Raw genomic sequence first — 17,153 nt, 5'->3', positions numbered from 1 at the left:
AAATGCGTTTAAACTTTAATTTTATATGTTTTATACATTTCTCGTAGTTTAAGTGCGGCACGAAATATTTGAATAAATTTTGGAAAATACTGTTATACGACAAACGATTTTCAAGAATGAAAAATGGGCAATAAAAATGTTTATTTCAATGGAAACAAAAGTACACTCGGTAATGATTGAAAAAAAGGGCACATCATTTAGCGATTAAAGAGGAGAGAAAGGTATCTGAATGAAGCTAAGTATAAATGATGACGTATCGGTACTGTAAATATTGATGATATGGTTTTACTAATTGATTTCCTTTTGTTTAGAGACAAGAGATCGTGTGGCGGGATACTTACATTAGCATAGAGACAACAACAGTACAAGAATGAAGACCTTGTGGATGATTTGCTCAACACGGTCGTACCATCAAACATCCGTAATAAGTTTTATATCAAAGAAAAAAAGTTCACCTTATTCTCTAGTTTATAATCTCAGGTCTATGCATTAGATTAAATTATTTTAAAATTATAGAAAAAAGGAGAGATGTGGTATCGTACTGTTAAGAGTAAGCCATGGATGTTGAGAGTGACATAAGAGGTTTGGAATAAATTATTGTTATTTAGAACACCATTGAAATCAGACGTGTTTTGGTGTCTCTACACTATTGTACTCTTATACGCTATCAAATACGAGTTTGTGTTCACTGGGAGTTGTCTGTGGCACTAAATTCGATTTTCATTTATTTACAATTATTTTACTAATTTATTGAACATGTGCACTTGGTCATTAATTAATGTGAAACATGTAAAAAACATTACTATTGGAGCTACCTCCACTGCGGGAGCGTTTACCCTACGACCAGAGATGAAGTAATATTGTCACATCATCCATAATCGCGCTTGAAAGGGAAGAGTTTCCGCGTGCGCCGAGCATTTTCTAAATTGAAAATTACGCCAATAATTTGGGAAAATGATCGCACAGTTCGACGACAGTGCGGTCGTTCACGGGCTGACAATGGATGGTTTTAATCAGAACAACCGCCTACTGCGCTTCGTTGCCGAGAGATTCTCGCAGGGGAACATCTGCGCACTGAAGTCATACAATACATCATTGCGATATTGACACTCGGAACGGGTTCATTATGGAAACCATAGCCTTGAGGAATCACACTCTGCGAACTGACCTTCTACAGCGTCTATAAGGAGATAAATTCTCTATAATTATCCTCGGCTAATTAACCGCCATTCTATTGTTTATTTGAAGGACCACATGTCTGAGAAATGGTGTTTCGTTAGTGTCATGCGCTTCAGCAAAAAGTACTTCCCTATTTCTATAGAACAAGGTAAACTTGAACATAACAGGATTTCGGACTGGATTGGTTCCAACATCCGACAGGACTGGTTCCACAATCCATGTGAATTACTTCCACAATCCGAAAGGATTGGTTGCATAATCCGAAAGGGTTATTTCTCACAATTCGACAGGGTTGTTCTCCACAATCCGACAGGATTGTTCTGAGCAATTCGACAGGATTGTTATTCGCAACCCAAACACACTCCGACAGGATTGTTCTCCGCAATCTGTCAAGATTGTTCTCCACAACCCGACAGGATTGTTCTCTACAACCTGACATGATTGTTTCTATAATCTGACATGAATGTTTCTTCTGGCAGGATTGTTTCGCTTAACCAACAAGATGATTTACTCACTCCGACAGGAAGGTTTCTACAATCTGACAGGATTGTTCTTCCAATCCGACTGCACTCATTTCATAATCCGACAAGATTGTTTCCCCAATCCAACAGGACTGTTTCCTCCACGCAATAGGATTGTTTTCCCAATCAACCCGGTAAATTTGTCCAATCCGACAGGAGTTTTGACCCAATCCATGTTGGTTCTATCGCACTGAGTTGTTGACATCAATGTTTCCACAATTCGACAAGATTTTTGCCCCAATTTGACAAGATTGTTTCATCAATTTGACAGGATTGCTTTCCCAATCGGACAAGATTGTTTTCCAAATCCAACAATGTTGTTTTTCCAATCCGACAAGATTGTTTACCTAATCCGTCAGAATTATTTCCCCAATCTGACAGCGGATTGTTTCACTAATTCGACAAAACTGTTTCCCATATCAGAAAAGATTGTTTCTTATAATCGACAGGATTGTTTTCTCACTCCGACAAGATTGTTTCCTGGATTCGCCTGGATTGTTTTCTTGATCCGGTAGGATTGTATCTCCAATATGAGAGGACTGTTTTCTTAATCCGACATGATTGTTTCTCCAATCCGCCACTTTGTTTCACTAATTCGATAGAATTGTTTCAATTCTTTTTTCCAATATGACAGGACTGTTTCCCAATGAGACAGGGTTTTTTCTTCATTCTGACAGGAATGTTTTCCTCAATCCGACAGGTGAGCTAAAATCTAAAATCTTTGAAAAATATGCGTAATATCTTAGAAAGAAAGATTTTTTTTGTCATCAATATCAACAATATGCAAAATCATTGACCCTTCGTGCCAGAATGTACATTTTTGGAGCGAACTTATAACCTTTCTTTCCTAGGACACCTTTGTGTTCGAGGTAGGATTAAATATTTTCGTTTGAACATTACGAAGTTAATGAGCAAAGTTTTATTTTTAATTATCATTGAGCCAATCACGACGATATAATTACTCGTCACCTTGTCCGTCAATTGCCAAAAACCGAATCTCGCAAAGGTGAAAAACCATTAACTCTATAGGAAAAAGAAGCACTAACATAGATTCAAATGCGGAACCAAGCAATCAACTCTATTTCATCATCGGTGTTCTTCTTTTTCCCTCTCCGAAGAAGACACAGCCTACTTTAATGTGACATAAACGAGCGACAAGTCAGAAGACAATGCGAATTTTACACAATTTACCCACAAAAAATGAACGAGGAAAGCACACGGGCGCAATTTGAATTAAACGCACACGTGGATGGCACAGTAAGCCATGATCTTTCGAAGCGGGGGGAAGAAGAAGAAACCGCCATAACTAGCGACAATAGTAGTTGCTCATCTCCAGCCAACAAGCACAAGCACGGTAAGTGCTGGCAAATTTCACGCAAGAAGGATTCCCGTCGGTCGGTTGTCGTCGCTTGCCTACTACGACGATGGCAAAAACTTGCACTTTTCGAGCGCGGGTCTGGGCTAGGGTTGCTAAGCTACCAACACACACAGGTGATTGTTGCTCCAATACTAACGAAGTCACGTTGCCATGGATAAACGGCAGGATGGCCTATTGTTCAAATCTTGCAAACTGTGACATGATTTCCATATAAAATGTCACCAGATTAAGGAACTGGACTCATTGCAGACGGTGCACTCGATTCGGTAACATTTGAAGGAACGATTTCAACGGTTTGTGGCGGTTCAACGAATTTTGGTGCAATTTCAGTAGAAAAATAGTGTTGGTTCGGAAATTTTCAAAATAATTTTCTGTATTATTTTGTAACAGTGAATATGTTCAGCAAAAACGTAGTCGTGCTTGTAGTGGTTGCCCTGGCCGGGTTCGAATGTGCTTATGCTCAAAGGTACGATTATGGGAATAAGTGGAATCTTTTAAACGTTTCAAAGTGTTATGATGATAAGGATTTCGAAAAACAGACTTATTGAACGAATATAGTGGATAGTGAAGTATACTAGGAAACAGTGCGAAAGTGTGACAACATTGAACTGGAATACATTGTGTCAAAAATTATATGTTTCTATCTAACGATATACTCAACAAGTGATGAATCAATAATTTTGAAATTATCACATATCACTCCGCTGATCTCTTCAGGATTTTGTTTTGAGATTTTGCACGAACTTTCTAATAATTCTTCCAAGAATTTAATCTTATATGCCTTCATTGAGGTGAAACATCTCGGAATCCAAAGATGGCCGGCACAATGGCCGACTTGCGCCCCTACTCACGTTTTCAAAGGCACTAAACTGGAGAAATAGTAGGCAATCGTTTCTGATCTTCTTATTTTAAGCTTTCTGCTAGTGCACAATGTCAAAATAAAAAGTACTCTGCTGTTGGATGTTTTCTTCGCAAGATTTGTGCCTTTGAAGTTTCTGTGCAATCTTTGAAGTTGATTCCAAACTGTTTCACCTTAATTCAATCTGTATTTTTTCTAAGCATAATCACATCAGGAATCATCCATCCGAGAATTGTTCTATTGATTTCTCTAGGACTTCCTCCACCATTCCCGTTTAGAGCATCGTCAATAACTCAAGATTTCTAAGATCTAATATTTTTTCAAGTCGTTGATCCGACGAAATTTCATGGACATTTTTAGATAATTTTGGAAAAAATGTTTTTTTTTTTTTAATCTGTGTTGAATTTTGAAAAACAATCCTGGAGTAACCTCAGATGGAACTCGTGTGACTTGTAAGTACGCCTTATTAAATTCCTACTAGGATCTCTGGAGGTGAAGATGCATCGAAGCCAAATCTTGAATTTTCAAGAGCACAGAACTAGAGAACCTGACAACCATTGGCGCTGAAAAATTGATCGATTGGTCACCTCCAGCGAGCGACCAGTGACAGCACAAACGGCTGTCTGGTTCTCTAGATTTGTGCTCTTCAAAATTCGTGGTTTGACTTCGATGCATATTCACCAGAAAGTCCTCCAAAATGTTTGATGAAATTCTTCCTAAAAAGTTAAAAAAAATAATCTTCAAATAATGTCCTACAAGACGTTTTGAAGAAATTGCTTGGAGAAGTTCGGGTCAAATCCCTGCACCTTGAATAAAGTTTTGAAAAATCTATAAAGATTGAGCAATTTCATTTGAAACATTATTAAAGAAATTTTTGTAGGAACCTAATTAGGAATCCTAGAATCAAATTTATCAAAGAATTCGAAAAGTTTATAATAGACATCATCGACTAATGCCTGAAGGATTTTTGGAGCAATCCCTGAGAGTAACCGTGGATGAATATTTGAAAAAATCTTATGAACATGCCTGGAATATATGAAGGATTCCGTGGAAAAATGTCAAAACGGTTAAAAAAAAACCGTGAACTAAACTTTTGTGGAAACTTTGAAGTGCTCTAGAATTTTTTGACCAAATTTTAAGGAAATTCCTCCAACCATCCATTGCAAAACCGCTGGAGAAATTTCTGAAAATATTCAAGAAGAAATCACTGGAGAAATTCCTAAAGCATTCCTCGAGATCTGAGAAAAATATCATTAAGAACTTGCAGAATAGTCGCCTAATAGGTTTTGTGGATTTCTTTAGAACTTCTAGCATTTTGCACCAGGATTCACTGCAGGCAGATTAAAACAGTGAATTTAGAGATATTTTTATTAAAATAGAGGTTTTAGAGACCATAACCAAAACTGGAGACTTGCATTAAAATGGTGGCTCTAAAAAAAAATTGCTCCCCTGAGAAATAAACTATTTTTCGGGCATGTTGTAGTTTTTGCTCTTTTCCTACAAAGTTTATCATTTTTATACAACAGGAAAGATTTTTTTTTTATGTTTTCAACTAATCAACTGCTCGAACTGTACTTGCCTCTACCAATTTGGTAATCTTAAGTTCTGATTACTTGTCCAAACCTTTTTTATGCTGAATTAAAAATTAAAAATCGTTAGAAAGATTAAACATGTCAACTGCCATTTTGATAGCGGCGCAGCCTAAATTTTGTTTGATTAAGGTGAAGATGAATCGAAGCCAAACTTTAAATTTTCAAGAGCACGGATCTGGAGAACCAAACATCCGTTAAAGCTGAAAACTTTATCGATTGGTCACTAGCTGGTGGTGACCAATCGATTGGGTTTTCAGCTCAAACTAGTGCTTGGTTCTCCAGATCCGTGCTCTTGAAAATTTGAAGTTTGGCTTCGATTTATCTTCACCTTAAGGAGATTTTGTATCACAAAAACGACATATTCTACCATTTATTACTGTTTCAAAATAAATTCCCTGAGTGTAGCCAAAATTCCATGAGTATTCCAGGTTTTTTTTCCAGGTAGTAGACAACCTGCAAGACTTTGTCTCGAAAACTCTTTTTTTCTATCTTTATTAACGAGATGTTTAGCCCTAGGCTAGTTCAAAGGAAGTCGTCACTGAAAATTTGTAGTGACTATCTCGGGGATGGGATTCGATCCTAGGTCCTCGGCGTGAGAGGCGTGTATTCTAACCACTACACCAGGTCCGTCCCCCTCGAAAACTTGTTTTTGTAATCAAAACATCAAATTAGTATCTCAAAACTCATATAGGTATATGACATATGATGGAAAAAAAAAACTTTTTTGACCGTTAGTCTATATGGAATCTGCTCATAGTGCTGCTCAGTGATCAGTGGCGAAATTCTCTCTTTCGCTCTTCAACAAAACAGGTACTGGCACCGTTGTTTCCAGATTTCTAAAAGGAGAGGAAGATAGCGATTTTTAGCAATAGGGCTTTGAAGACCCCGTAGTTGCAGAAGGAATTGTTCTAGAGTATTTAAAAAAGCTTCATTTCTGAAATAAACGTTGGGCGCCATCTTGGAATCTATACCCGACATCATAACCTGCAGTTTACCAAACGGGATTCAAAAATAGCGTCGTGCATCAATTTCTGTCCATTGTCGTGGCAATATTAATTTTAGTTCTTTTTCCAAACCAAATTCTAAAAAGGCGTCAAAAATGCTTTTTTTTACTTGTCAATCTCGTTTACAAAACATTCATTTTGTAGGAGTTTTTTTTTTCTGATTCGGAAATTAGCGCATTCAAAATTGGCGACAAAGATCGAAAAACTGACGTTTGTTGCAGATTGTGGATTTTAAGACCAAAGTTCAAATAAATGCGAGCAAGGCCTTAAGACAAAACTCCGAAAGGAAAAACGGTTGAAACTCAATTTTGATTGATGAATTTGTGGACGTATAAGTAAAAATGTAATGGTGTTTGTATGTCACGAGTTTGCATGAAAACTGGCTTTTGGATTGTGAAAATTCTCTTACAGGTATGTTCCTGCAATGTTCCAACGTGTTTGTGGGTATTTAAAGCTCAGTATGTTCACCAGGAAAGTCGGAAAAACAAAAGTGTATGTAACTATTATTTTGTGTGGGACGTTTCATGGATATTGTCAACAGACTATTTGATAGCAAGACGAAGTTGGCCGGGACCACTAGTCTTGAATAAAAAGCAATTGAAGTCAGTCACGTAAGGCATAATGTCGTTTGAGCGAATAGTTTGTTAGGGAGAAATGTTTATTTGACCGAATAATCAAAAATATTCATACGACAGAAAGTGTAATCATTATGCCGAAAAGGCCGTTAGGTGATGAACGTAAGGCCGGTATGTTCCAAAGGGCATTAGGTCGAATGAGTTAGTAGATTGAAGGAGATCAGACAGTTTCACCGTAAAACATACAAGATTGTAAGACTTTTTACGCCAAGAGGTTTTTTGAGCTGAAAGGCAGACGGGGTTGGTGGTCTGATGGCTACCGCTTCTGCTTCATAAGCAGAAGGTCATGGGTTCAATCCCAGGCCCGTCCCTTTCCTCGTACGCTTCCATTCTTCCACGCGCATGCCTTTCCTTACGCCTGATTCATAGGCAATCTGCTAACCACAAAAGCAAACCTCTCTGTCATGCCTTTCCCCCAATCCAAACACTCCCGCATGAACTGGCGTAGATGCAGTGGTATATACGGTCTACGTGGGAGCCAGTACAATGCATCATCGATTCCTCCCCCTTCTCCACATTGGTCTGCATTCTGACGTGGCAGGCACCATTGTCGTCTAAAAATAAAAGATCACCAGCACTTATACACTGAGGATGCCTGTTAGTCCCAAGCAGTCATTCGGTTGGTTCCTTGTGTAAGTGCAGCTGATCTGGCGATACTGGAGTAGCATCCACGGGCGGCCAATCAAAGCTCAAAGCTCAAAGCTCAAGCTCAAAGCTCAAGAGGTTTCTTGAGCTGAAATATATGAAGAAATATAAAGTACCACTTTAGACTGGAAGGGTCAGTAGGCCAAATGGTCGGGAAGGTAACAAGGCTGTAAAACCGAATTAGTTAATGAGTCGAAATAGTCGTTTGGCCGAATGATCTTAAGCTGAAGAGACTGCAAATGATATAAGGCCTAAGAACCATTCGATTTAATGAGGTTTGACAGAATGCAGAGAGAAAATCGTGTGGCTGTTACGCCGAGAGGGTTATTAAGCCAAAAGGGTCGTAAGACTGAAAGGGATGATGGTCGCAAAGATACCACGCGATACCATAGATTTTCTTCACTTGAGTTACCTTTTCAACCTAACAATGGGTTGATGAAGACACTTTCAGCCTATTCGCCATCTAACGTAAAGCTAAAATGCGTGAGCGGCGCTCTTCTAAAAAAGTGATCAAAACATCTCAATTAATGTAACTAGCGTTAACATTGGAGAATAAATTATCATAAACTTTTCAATAATAAGGTTTTTGCAAACATAAGGAACCCTAAAAAGGATTGATTTGATTTTCCACCGTTGCTGATTTTGGGATAACTTTGATCTCCCAAGTTTGGAAGTGTTTAAAATATCTACAATTACTTATCTGAATCCAATATAAAGGCCGACAAAATTTTCAAAAGGCTTTCGATTTTTGAGTCTATTCTACTCTATTTTAAGTGTATGCACGGAACATATTGAAAAGCATCCTGGAAATACAGAAATTTCTTCCAGTATTATTTTGTCAGCATTAATATTTGCAGCATATCAATGATTTGATACAAATATTAAAATGGCCAGGCCCACTGTACAGACTTGGGATTTGAAGGTAATTCAAAAAAATCCGCAATCAGATTATTCACGAATGAATAACATGATAGACGGACATGCATTTTTTTGCATTGTGAGGCAAAATTGCGAAAAATGCCCAATGCGGAATGCGAAATCACACTTATCAAAAACGAAAGATAGGGGGGGTCTGTAGCCTTGAGGTTACGCTTTCGCTTCATAAGCGGAAGGTCATGGGTTCGATTCCCAGCCCCTCTACAAAAAAAAAAAAAAGTCCAGCCACCAGAAGACGCCTCACGGAGGACCGTGCTTTGGGGAGCACATCCATCCTCCGTCAGTATCAGATGGTGACTGAGATAAACTGACCCTCTTCGCAGGCAGCTAGCCTCACTAACAACAGAGCTCTCTCCTACCTGCTCGGTGTGAGAGTAAAAGAGTAGGAGAGAGTGAAAATAAGATGTAAATATAGATAAGTTGAAAATAAATCTGTATCGGTAAAGAAGAAGCTGTAGATCAACTGATTCCGGCACAGTAGTGGCCACGAGCACAGAATGCCTTTAAAAAAAAATAAATAAAAAATACAGTGATAAAAACGAAAGATGAAAACTAAACGGGTGGCGTAGTGCCGGCCAGACACCAGCGAAATCATGTAACAATCTAGTACGCAGAACAACACAAACTATCTTTAAAGTAAATCTCCGCGAAGAAAAATATTTTTATTACTTCAATAACATTTTTCCATAGAACATCGACAGGTGTCGCGGAACCGAAGTAAACCTGACAGAAAATTCAAAACGAAGCCGCCCGCGTTCACGGCTTGCTTCGATCCAAGGTACCGTAATCCGGGGTAACATTGATCAGCGGGGTAAAATTGATCGCAATGACCTTCTTCGTAAAAAGCTCGAATCAACATTTGTTGATGAAATATTTTCAATGCATGAATGGCGATTCTCTTTATTCTAATCATGAGCTTATAAACAATAGGGTTTTTGCGAAAATAAAGTTGTGTTCATGCGTAAATTTTTCAACTTTTGTAAACAATGATTTTCATGATTATGGATGACACCATAAAAGAATCATGTCACACATGAGTTCTGTAAACCATATGAGCAAGAGAAATGCAGTTGTTACTAATAATGACATCGCCGAAAACGGCTCCGTTGTCAAAATTTTCATAAATATGTTCAATAAAACATAATTCACAAATTATTATAAAGCGTGAAGAAATTCCTTAGGAAATTGCATACATTTAGGCGTATTCCACAATTTAAGGTGTTTCTAATTTTAAAATAACTCAAAAAGTAAATGACTTATAAGAGTTTGACCTTCATATTCGGCTTCAGGGACCATGATTTTAGTAAGTAATGATATTTTCAATATTACCGAACGATGTTTTCATGGTGTGATCAATGTTACCCCATATCAGCTAAATCAAAAACTCACTTAAAACATTTTTTTAAACATGTTTTAAACTTTCAGAAAACAAAATACAGTACATAAACACGAGCAATGGGTGGCAGTACTTGTTTTAAAAATATAAAATTTGCAACACATGCATTTTCAAATCAAATGTTTAAGAAATATTCAAAAAAATGATCAATGTTACCCCGGATTAGGGTTTTTACTTTTTGAGTTAATTCAAAATTAAAAACATCATCAACTGCGGAATACGCCTGAAGATAGACATTTTCCTAAGAACATTCTGCATTCATGTTCTGTATGTTTTGCAGACTTGATCATACTTATAAAAATGTTGATCCTGTAATCGTTTTCAGTGACAACATCAATCTTTCTTATATCATTTGCGCGATTTATGTTGGGCATCAATCTTCGGTAATTAGGTTCAATATTTGCACATAAACTCATCCCGATTTTTTCTCAAATACCTTAAGCTATTAGTGTGCAAATATTTGACTACGTATAAATCAACAAGCAGTCATCGGATTCAAATCTGAAAAACAGTATACAATATCAAACATTTGCTTGGCACTGTATCAATCCAAGCAAAATATTTGCCATAGTGTACTGATAGCATTTTCTTGATGGAAAATTTGTCCTTCTTTCATTCGAAAATATATTTTCGACCTCTTGTCATTTTGACCTTCTGTCCTTTCGACCTTTTGTCGTAGATTGTATAGTTTTGTAAATGTTCTAAAAAAAAACGTATATGTGAACTCATTACAAAGAAAGTCATGGACTAGCAATCCTATCGGACAATAGGGTCCTAAAGCCCTGTCCCAATTTTAGTGCCAAACGCATAAGTTTAGGTCAAGAACATATGTTTACTCAATTTTCTAATGTTTTCCAATGGTTTAAGCCCAAAAAACATTTTTTAAGTTTTTTTAAAATTTTGTCACACCCCTTGGTTTAAACTCAAATTTTGGGTGTATTTTGTTTTCCGTGTCCCTTCCGAAATGTCAGAAAAGAACAACCCCGGTGTTAAAAAGTTGAACCCCTGTGGTATTTTTGTCGACTAAGCGAACGTCAAACATGATCTCAAGTGTCAAGGTTCATTTATGGATCCAATTTTTAAATTCAAGTTTTAATATGATTTATCCGATATTTGAGCGGGAAAAAATGCTAAAGTAGTTGCAGTAACATGCTCTTTCGTAATATCAAATGAAAACAAGATTTCATTAAACATTTTAGGACCCTATTACAATTCTGTCGAATTGGGGCTTCATCCTGTCGGACAGAGGCAACTATCCTGTTGGGAAACAATCTTGTCAGATTTGGCAACAATCATGTTGCATTGCGGCAACAATCTTGTCGGATTGGCAACAGTCCTATCGAATTGAGGCAACAGTACTGTCAGATTGGGGAAACAAACCTGTCAGATTAGGGCATCCTGTCGTATTGTGGAAATATTCCCATCGGATTGTGGATAAAATGCTGTCGGATTGTGGAAAAAATCCAGTCAGATCGTGGCGAAAATCACGACGGATCTCGGAAACAATTTTGTCGGATTGTGGAAATAATTCTGTCGGATTGTGGAACCAGTGCTGTCGAATTGTGGAACAAATCCTATCCTTTCTAATTGTGTAACCAATCCCGTCGGATTGTGGAACCAATTCTATCGGATTTTGAATTCAATCCTGTCGGATTGTGGAACCAATCTTGTCCGATGGCGGAAGCAGTCCTGGCGGATTGTGGAACCAATCCTGGGGAATTGTGGAATCAATCCTGGCGGATTGTAGAACAAATCCTGACGGATTGTGGAATCAGATCTGTTGGATTGTGGAAATAATACTCTCAGATGGTACCAATCTCGTCGGATTGTGGAATCATTCCTGTCGAATTGTAAAAAAAAATCTCGTTGGATTGTGGAAACAATCCCCATGGATTATGGAAACAATCTCCATGGATTGTGAAAACAATCCTGTCGGATTGTAGAAACAATTCTGTCGGACTGCGGAAACAATCCTGTCGGATTGTGGAAGCAATCCCGTCAGATTGTCGGTTTGTGGAAACAGTTCGTTCGGATTGTAGAACTAATCCTGTCAGATAGCGGAAATTATCCTGTCAGATTATGGAAACAATTCCGTCGAATTGTGGAGTAATCCTTGTTGGATTGTGGAATGTGAAAGCAATCCTGTCGGATTGTGGGACCAATCCCGTCAGATTATGGAGCAAATCCTGTCGGATTGTATAACAGTCTCGTTAGATTGTGAAAACCATCTCCATGCATGGTAGAGACGATCCTGTTGGATTGTGTAACCAATCGTGTCGGCTTGTGGAACCAATCCAGTCGGAATGTGAGAACAATCCTGTCGGATTGTGGGAACAATCCTGTCGGATTGTGGGAACAATCCTGTCGGATTGTGGGAACAATCCTGTCGGATTGTGGGAACAATCCTGTCGGATTGTGGGAACAATCCTGTCGGATTGTGGGAACAATCCTGTCGGATTGTGGGAACAATCCTGTCGGATTGTGGGAACAATCCTGTCGGATTGTGGGAACAATCCTGTCGGATTGTGGGAACAATCCTGTTGGATTGTGGGAACAATCCTGTCGGATTGTGGGAACAATCCTGTCGAATTGTGGGAACAATCCTGTCGGATTGTGGGAACAACCCTGTCGGATTGTGGGAACAATCCTGTCGGATTGTGGGAACAATCCTGTCGGATTGTGGGAACGATCCTGTCGGATTGTGGGAACGATCCTGTCGGATTGTGGGAACAATCCTGTCGGATTGTGGAAACAATCCTGTCGGATTGTGGGAACAATCCTGTCGGATTGTGGGAACAATCCTGACGGATTGTGGAACAATCCTGACGGATTGTGGGGAACAATCCTGTCGGATTGTGGGAACAATCCTGTCGGATTGTGGGAACAATCCTGTCGGATTGTGGGAACAATCCTGTCGGATTGTGGGAACAATCCTGTCGGATTGTGGGAACAATCCTGTCGGATTGTGGGAACAATCCTGTCGGATTGTGGGAACAATCCTGTCGGATTGTGGGAACAATCCTGTCGGATTGTGGGAACAATCCTGTCGGATTGTGGGAACAATCCTGTCGGATTGTCGGAACAATCCTGTCAGATTGTCGGAACAATCCTGTCAGATTGTCGGAACAATCCTGTCGGATTGTGGGAACAATCCTGTCGGATTGTGGGAACAATCCTGTCGGATTGTGGGAACAATCCTGTCGGATTGTGGGAACAATCCTGTCGGATTGTGGGAACAATCCTGTCGGATTGTGGGAACAATCCTGTCGGATTGTGGGAACAATCCTGTCGGATTGTGGGAACAATCCTGTCGGATTGTGGGAACAATCCTGTCGGATTGTGGGAACAATCTGTCGGATTGTGGGAACAATCCTGTCGGATTGTGGGAAACAATCCTGTCGGATTGTGGGAACAATCCTGTCGGATTGTGGGAACAATCCTGTCGGATTGTGGGAACAATCCTGTCGGATTGTGGGAACAATCCTGTCGGATTGTGGGAACAATCCTGTCGGATTGTTGGGAACAATCCTGTCGGATTGTGGGAACAATCCTGTCGGATTGTGGGAACATCCTGTCGGATTGTGGGAACGATCCTGTCGGATTGTGGGAACAATCCTGTCGGATTGTGGGAAACAATCCTGTCGGATTGTGGGAACAATCCTGTCGGATTGTGGGAACAATCCTGTCGGATTGTGGGAACAATCCTGTCGGATTGTGGGAACAATCCTGTCGGATTGTGGGAACAATCCTGTCGGATTGTGGGAACAATCCTGTCGGATTGTGGGAACAATCCTGTCGGATTGTGGGAACAATCCTGTCGGATTGTGGGAACAATCCTGTCGGATTGTGGGAACAATCCTGTCGGATTGTGGGAACAATCCTGTCGGATTGTGGGAACAATCCTGTCGGATTGTGGGAACAATCCTGTCGGATTGTGGGAACAATCCTGTCGGATTGTGGGAACAATCCTGTCGGATTGTGGGAACAATCCTGTCGGATTGTGGGAACAATCCTGTCGGATTGTGGGAACAATCCTGTCGGATTGTGGGAACAATCCTGTCGGATTGTGGGAACAATCCTGTCGGATTGTGGGAACAATCCTGTCGGATTGTGGGAACAATCCTGTCGGATTGTGGGAACAATCCTGTCGGATTGTGGGAACAATCCTGTCGGATTGTGGGAACAATCCTGTCGGATTGTGGGAACAATCCTGTCGGATTGTGGGAACAATCCTGTCGGATTGTCGGAACAATCCTGTCGGATTGTCGGAACAATCCTGTCAGATTGTCGGAACAATCCTGTCAGATTGTCGGAACAATCCTGTCGGATTGTGGGAACAATCCTGTCGGATTGTGGGAACAATCCTGTCGGATTGTGGGAACAATCCTGTCGGATTGTGGGAACAATCCTGTCGGATTGTGGGAACAATCCCGTCGGATTGTGGAAACAATTTTGTCAGACTGTGGAAACAATCATGTCGGACTGTGGAAACAATCCTGTCGGACTGTGGAAACAATCCTGTCGGACTGTGAAAGCAATCCTGTCTGATTGGGGAAGCAATCCTGTCTGATTGTGCAAACAATCCTGTTAGATTGTGCTAACAATCCTGTCGGATTGTCGGTTTGAGGAATCAGTTCTGTCGGATTGTAGAACTTATCCTGTCAGATTATGGAACCAAATGAATTGTATTTCATCAACTATTTTTCCAATACTCATATTCCAGCAACAACTGGCGCCGACCGAACGAGACCAACTACTCGGAAGCGTCGTCCGCCACGAACGATCGCACACAGCGGCTCGGCCTAACCACCGGCTACGGAGGCGGACTCAACGGGTACGGATACTCCAGCTCGGGCGTCGGAGGTTACGCCCCGCTCAAGATCGACTTGGGCGGAGTGGTGCTGGGAACACTGGTCGGCATCGGCGCCCTGCTGATCCTGCCCAAGCTGGTGACGGCCTTCGGCGGAGGCTACGGTGGACACTACCGTAGCGAGAACGGCGACGGCGACTTCACCCAGCTGCTGAACAAGGTCGACGACATGCTGGCCCAGAACAACATCGATTCGGGATCGTGCCTGCAGAAGGCCATCTGCACGTACGTGCAGAAGTCCGACTACCACATGCAGGTCGGAACCGCCGATCAGATCGAGCACATGATCCTCGCGCTGGCCGAGTAAGTTAGAATGTAATTTTACATCGAGTTCAATGCAATAGCGAATTATTTTTACAGGAACTCCTTGGTCGACTACATGCTGGACGGAACCGCCATCAAGGAAGCGATCAAGAACGGAAAAGCTCAGAACCGATCGTGCGATGAGCTCTATAAATCCTGCCCGCTGGATAGGCAATCCGCCTATCAGATGGCCAGCAAAATCTTCCGCGTCGGAGGAAACTGAATGATTCTCTGAATAACAATACTCTCCGCTGTAGTGACGCTGGAACATTCTCACGCTTGACTTGATTTGAATCCGTGCCGTACTTTACAAACTCTCGAAGACCGAATCACCAGCCTACTACGTTTCGCTTGCTTAAAAACTCACCGTAGGTGACAGGTGCGTTTAGTAAATCACGAGCAGTGACTCATGCCAACCTCCACTTTATCTGGAGTGCAATATAGAATTCGCACGCTTAGAATAGATGAACCCAAACGTTTTTCGCGACGGTGGCAGATATTCAAGCTGATTCCAATAATGATGACCCGATGTCGTCGTCGTCGTCGTAAACGAGTGGTTCTATTTCAGGAAAATTCCACACAACTCACCGCGCATTTCACTTCATCGCACCTTCAACGCCATCATCCAGGTTCGAGGTTAAATATTTAGTGTGTAGTTAAGTGTATTACGATCCTACCACACGAAATGGTCTACCGCTGTGAGAGAAGGCCGTAAATCAACACACCTAGCAGCACATAAGAAGCAACTGTTTACAACAGTGAAATTTTAATTTTTCGGGAATGCGAGCAATACTGACACAAACACGTTTGAAAAGGAATGCACTCTGCGCTGCTGTGAACGTTTGTGTGTTTACACAACCATTCTTTCTGCTTTTTAATTAATCCTTCCATGCTTCATGAAACTGCTTTCTATCGCTTGCAAAACATAAATTTTGAAAATAAAAACCAAAAAAAAAATGAAGGGGAACCAATTTTAGTCATGTAAGAAACAAACGAAGAGACAAACGACTGTAAATACATATTCCATTTTTTTTTTGCAATGAACAAATAAATAATTCCAATCAAACCAAGCAGGCTTTGAAATTTGTGTTTCGATCCGATGACGACTCGCCCGAGATGGATGTTTATCAAAATCAACCGGATTTGAAACCGCCAGCCACGAGGCATGCTGCGATCGATGGGGGTGCAAAATTTACGACCATTCATGTCGATATCAAAGTTGGCTATTCTGATGTTATTAGTAAGCCTCGACATTTTTAGACGGTGCATCATTCAATCAGACTGAAATGCAACACAAATGACTGTCTAAATCGACCAGATCATTCGCAATTCGGAAGGAGAAAATCCTTCCGAACAACACCCACGCCCACGCCGCAGTCATTCATCGGCGAAGGACGGGAAATGTGTGATTAATCGTTCTGAAATAGCTGTCTGTACACAAACGCTTCAATGGCGCGGCAACACTTTGCGTGATCGCGCACGATGATCCGCTTTTTGTTGAAGAAAAATGTAAACGCGGAGACGTTTGGTTGTTTGTTCAGAGGGCGCAAACTTTTGAGCCTGGGTTCAAGTCGGTTCGACTTCATTGATCTTTCTCTCTCTAGGTAGGTATCAGGACGCTAAATCGTGGTAAACCAGAATTTGAAAATCAAGGTGTGCGAAGGTTACTACGACGGTGTCGAACGATGCCACACGATCCAAGTTGGCTGTAGATGTATGGGTCATCGCAGAGGGATGAAAACGTGTTCACGTCGTGAAAGTTTTCCAAATTCATGCAAGTAAAGCGTTGATTATTAGAATACCAAATGTATAGAAGAAAATGAGTTGGCAATATG

The 17,153-nt window shown here is 40.6% G+C and overlaps 1 protein-coding gene across 2 annotated transcripts; it reads left to right on the top strand.

Moving 5' to 3' along the window:
• Positions 1–3,309: 3,309 nt before the first annotated feature.
• Positions 3,310–16,380, top strand: LOC5576129. Of its 2 annotated transcripts, XM_021838417.1 has the most exons (4): positions 3,320–3,396; positions 3,469–3,544; positions 14,869–15,318; positions 15,376–16,380. In XM_021838417.1, exons 2-4 carry the CDS (start codon positions 3,474–3,476, stop codon positions 15,539–15,541), a joined length of 687 nt encoding a protein of 228 aa, XP_021694109.1. In that variant the 5' UTR covers positions 3,320–3,396; positions 3,469–3,473; the 3' UTR covers positions 15,542–16,380. The 2 variants fall into 2 exon arrangements, with proteins under 2 accessions (XP_001662475.2, XP_021694109.1); XM_001662425.2 differs by having other exon boundaries at positions 3,310–3,544.
• Positions 16,381–17,153: the final 773 nt, after the last annotated feature.

This window comes from Aedes aegypti, chromosome 1 (assembly GCF_002204515.2).
Source record: "Aedes aegypti strain LVP_AGWG chromosome 1, AaegL5.0 Primary Assembly, whole genome shotgun sequence".
NCBI lineage: Eukaryota > Metazoa > Arthropoda > Insecta > Diptera > Culicidae > Aedes > Aedes aegypti.
This window is presented reverse-complemented; position numbering and strand designations above follow the sequence as displayed.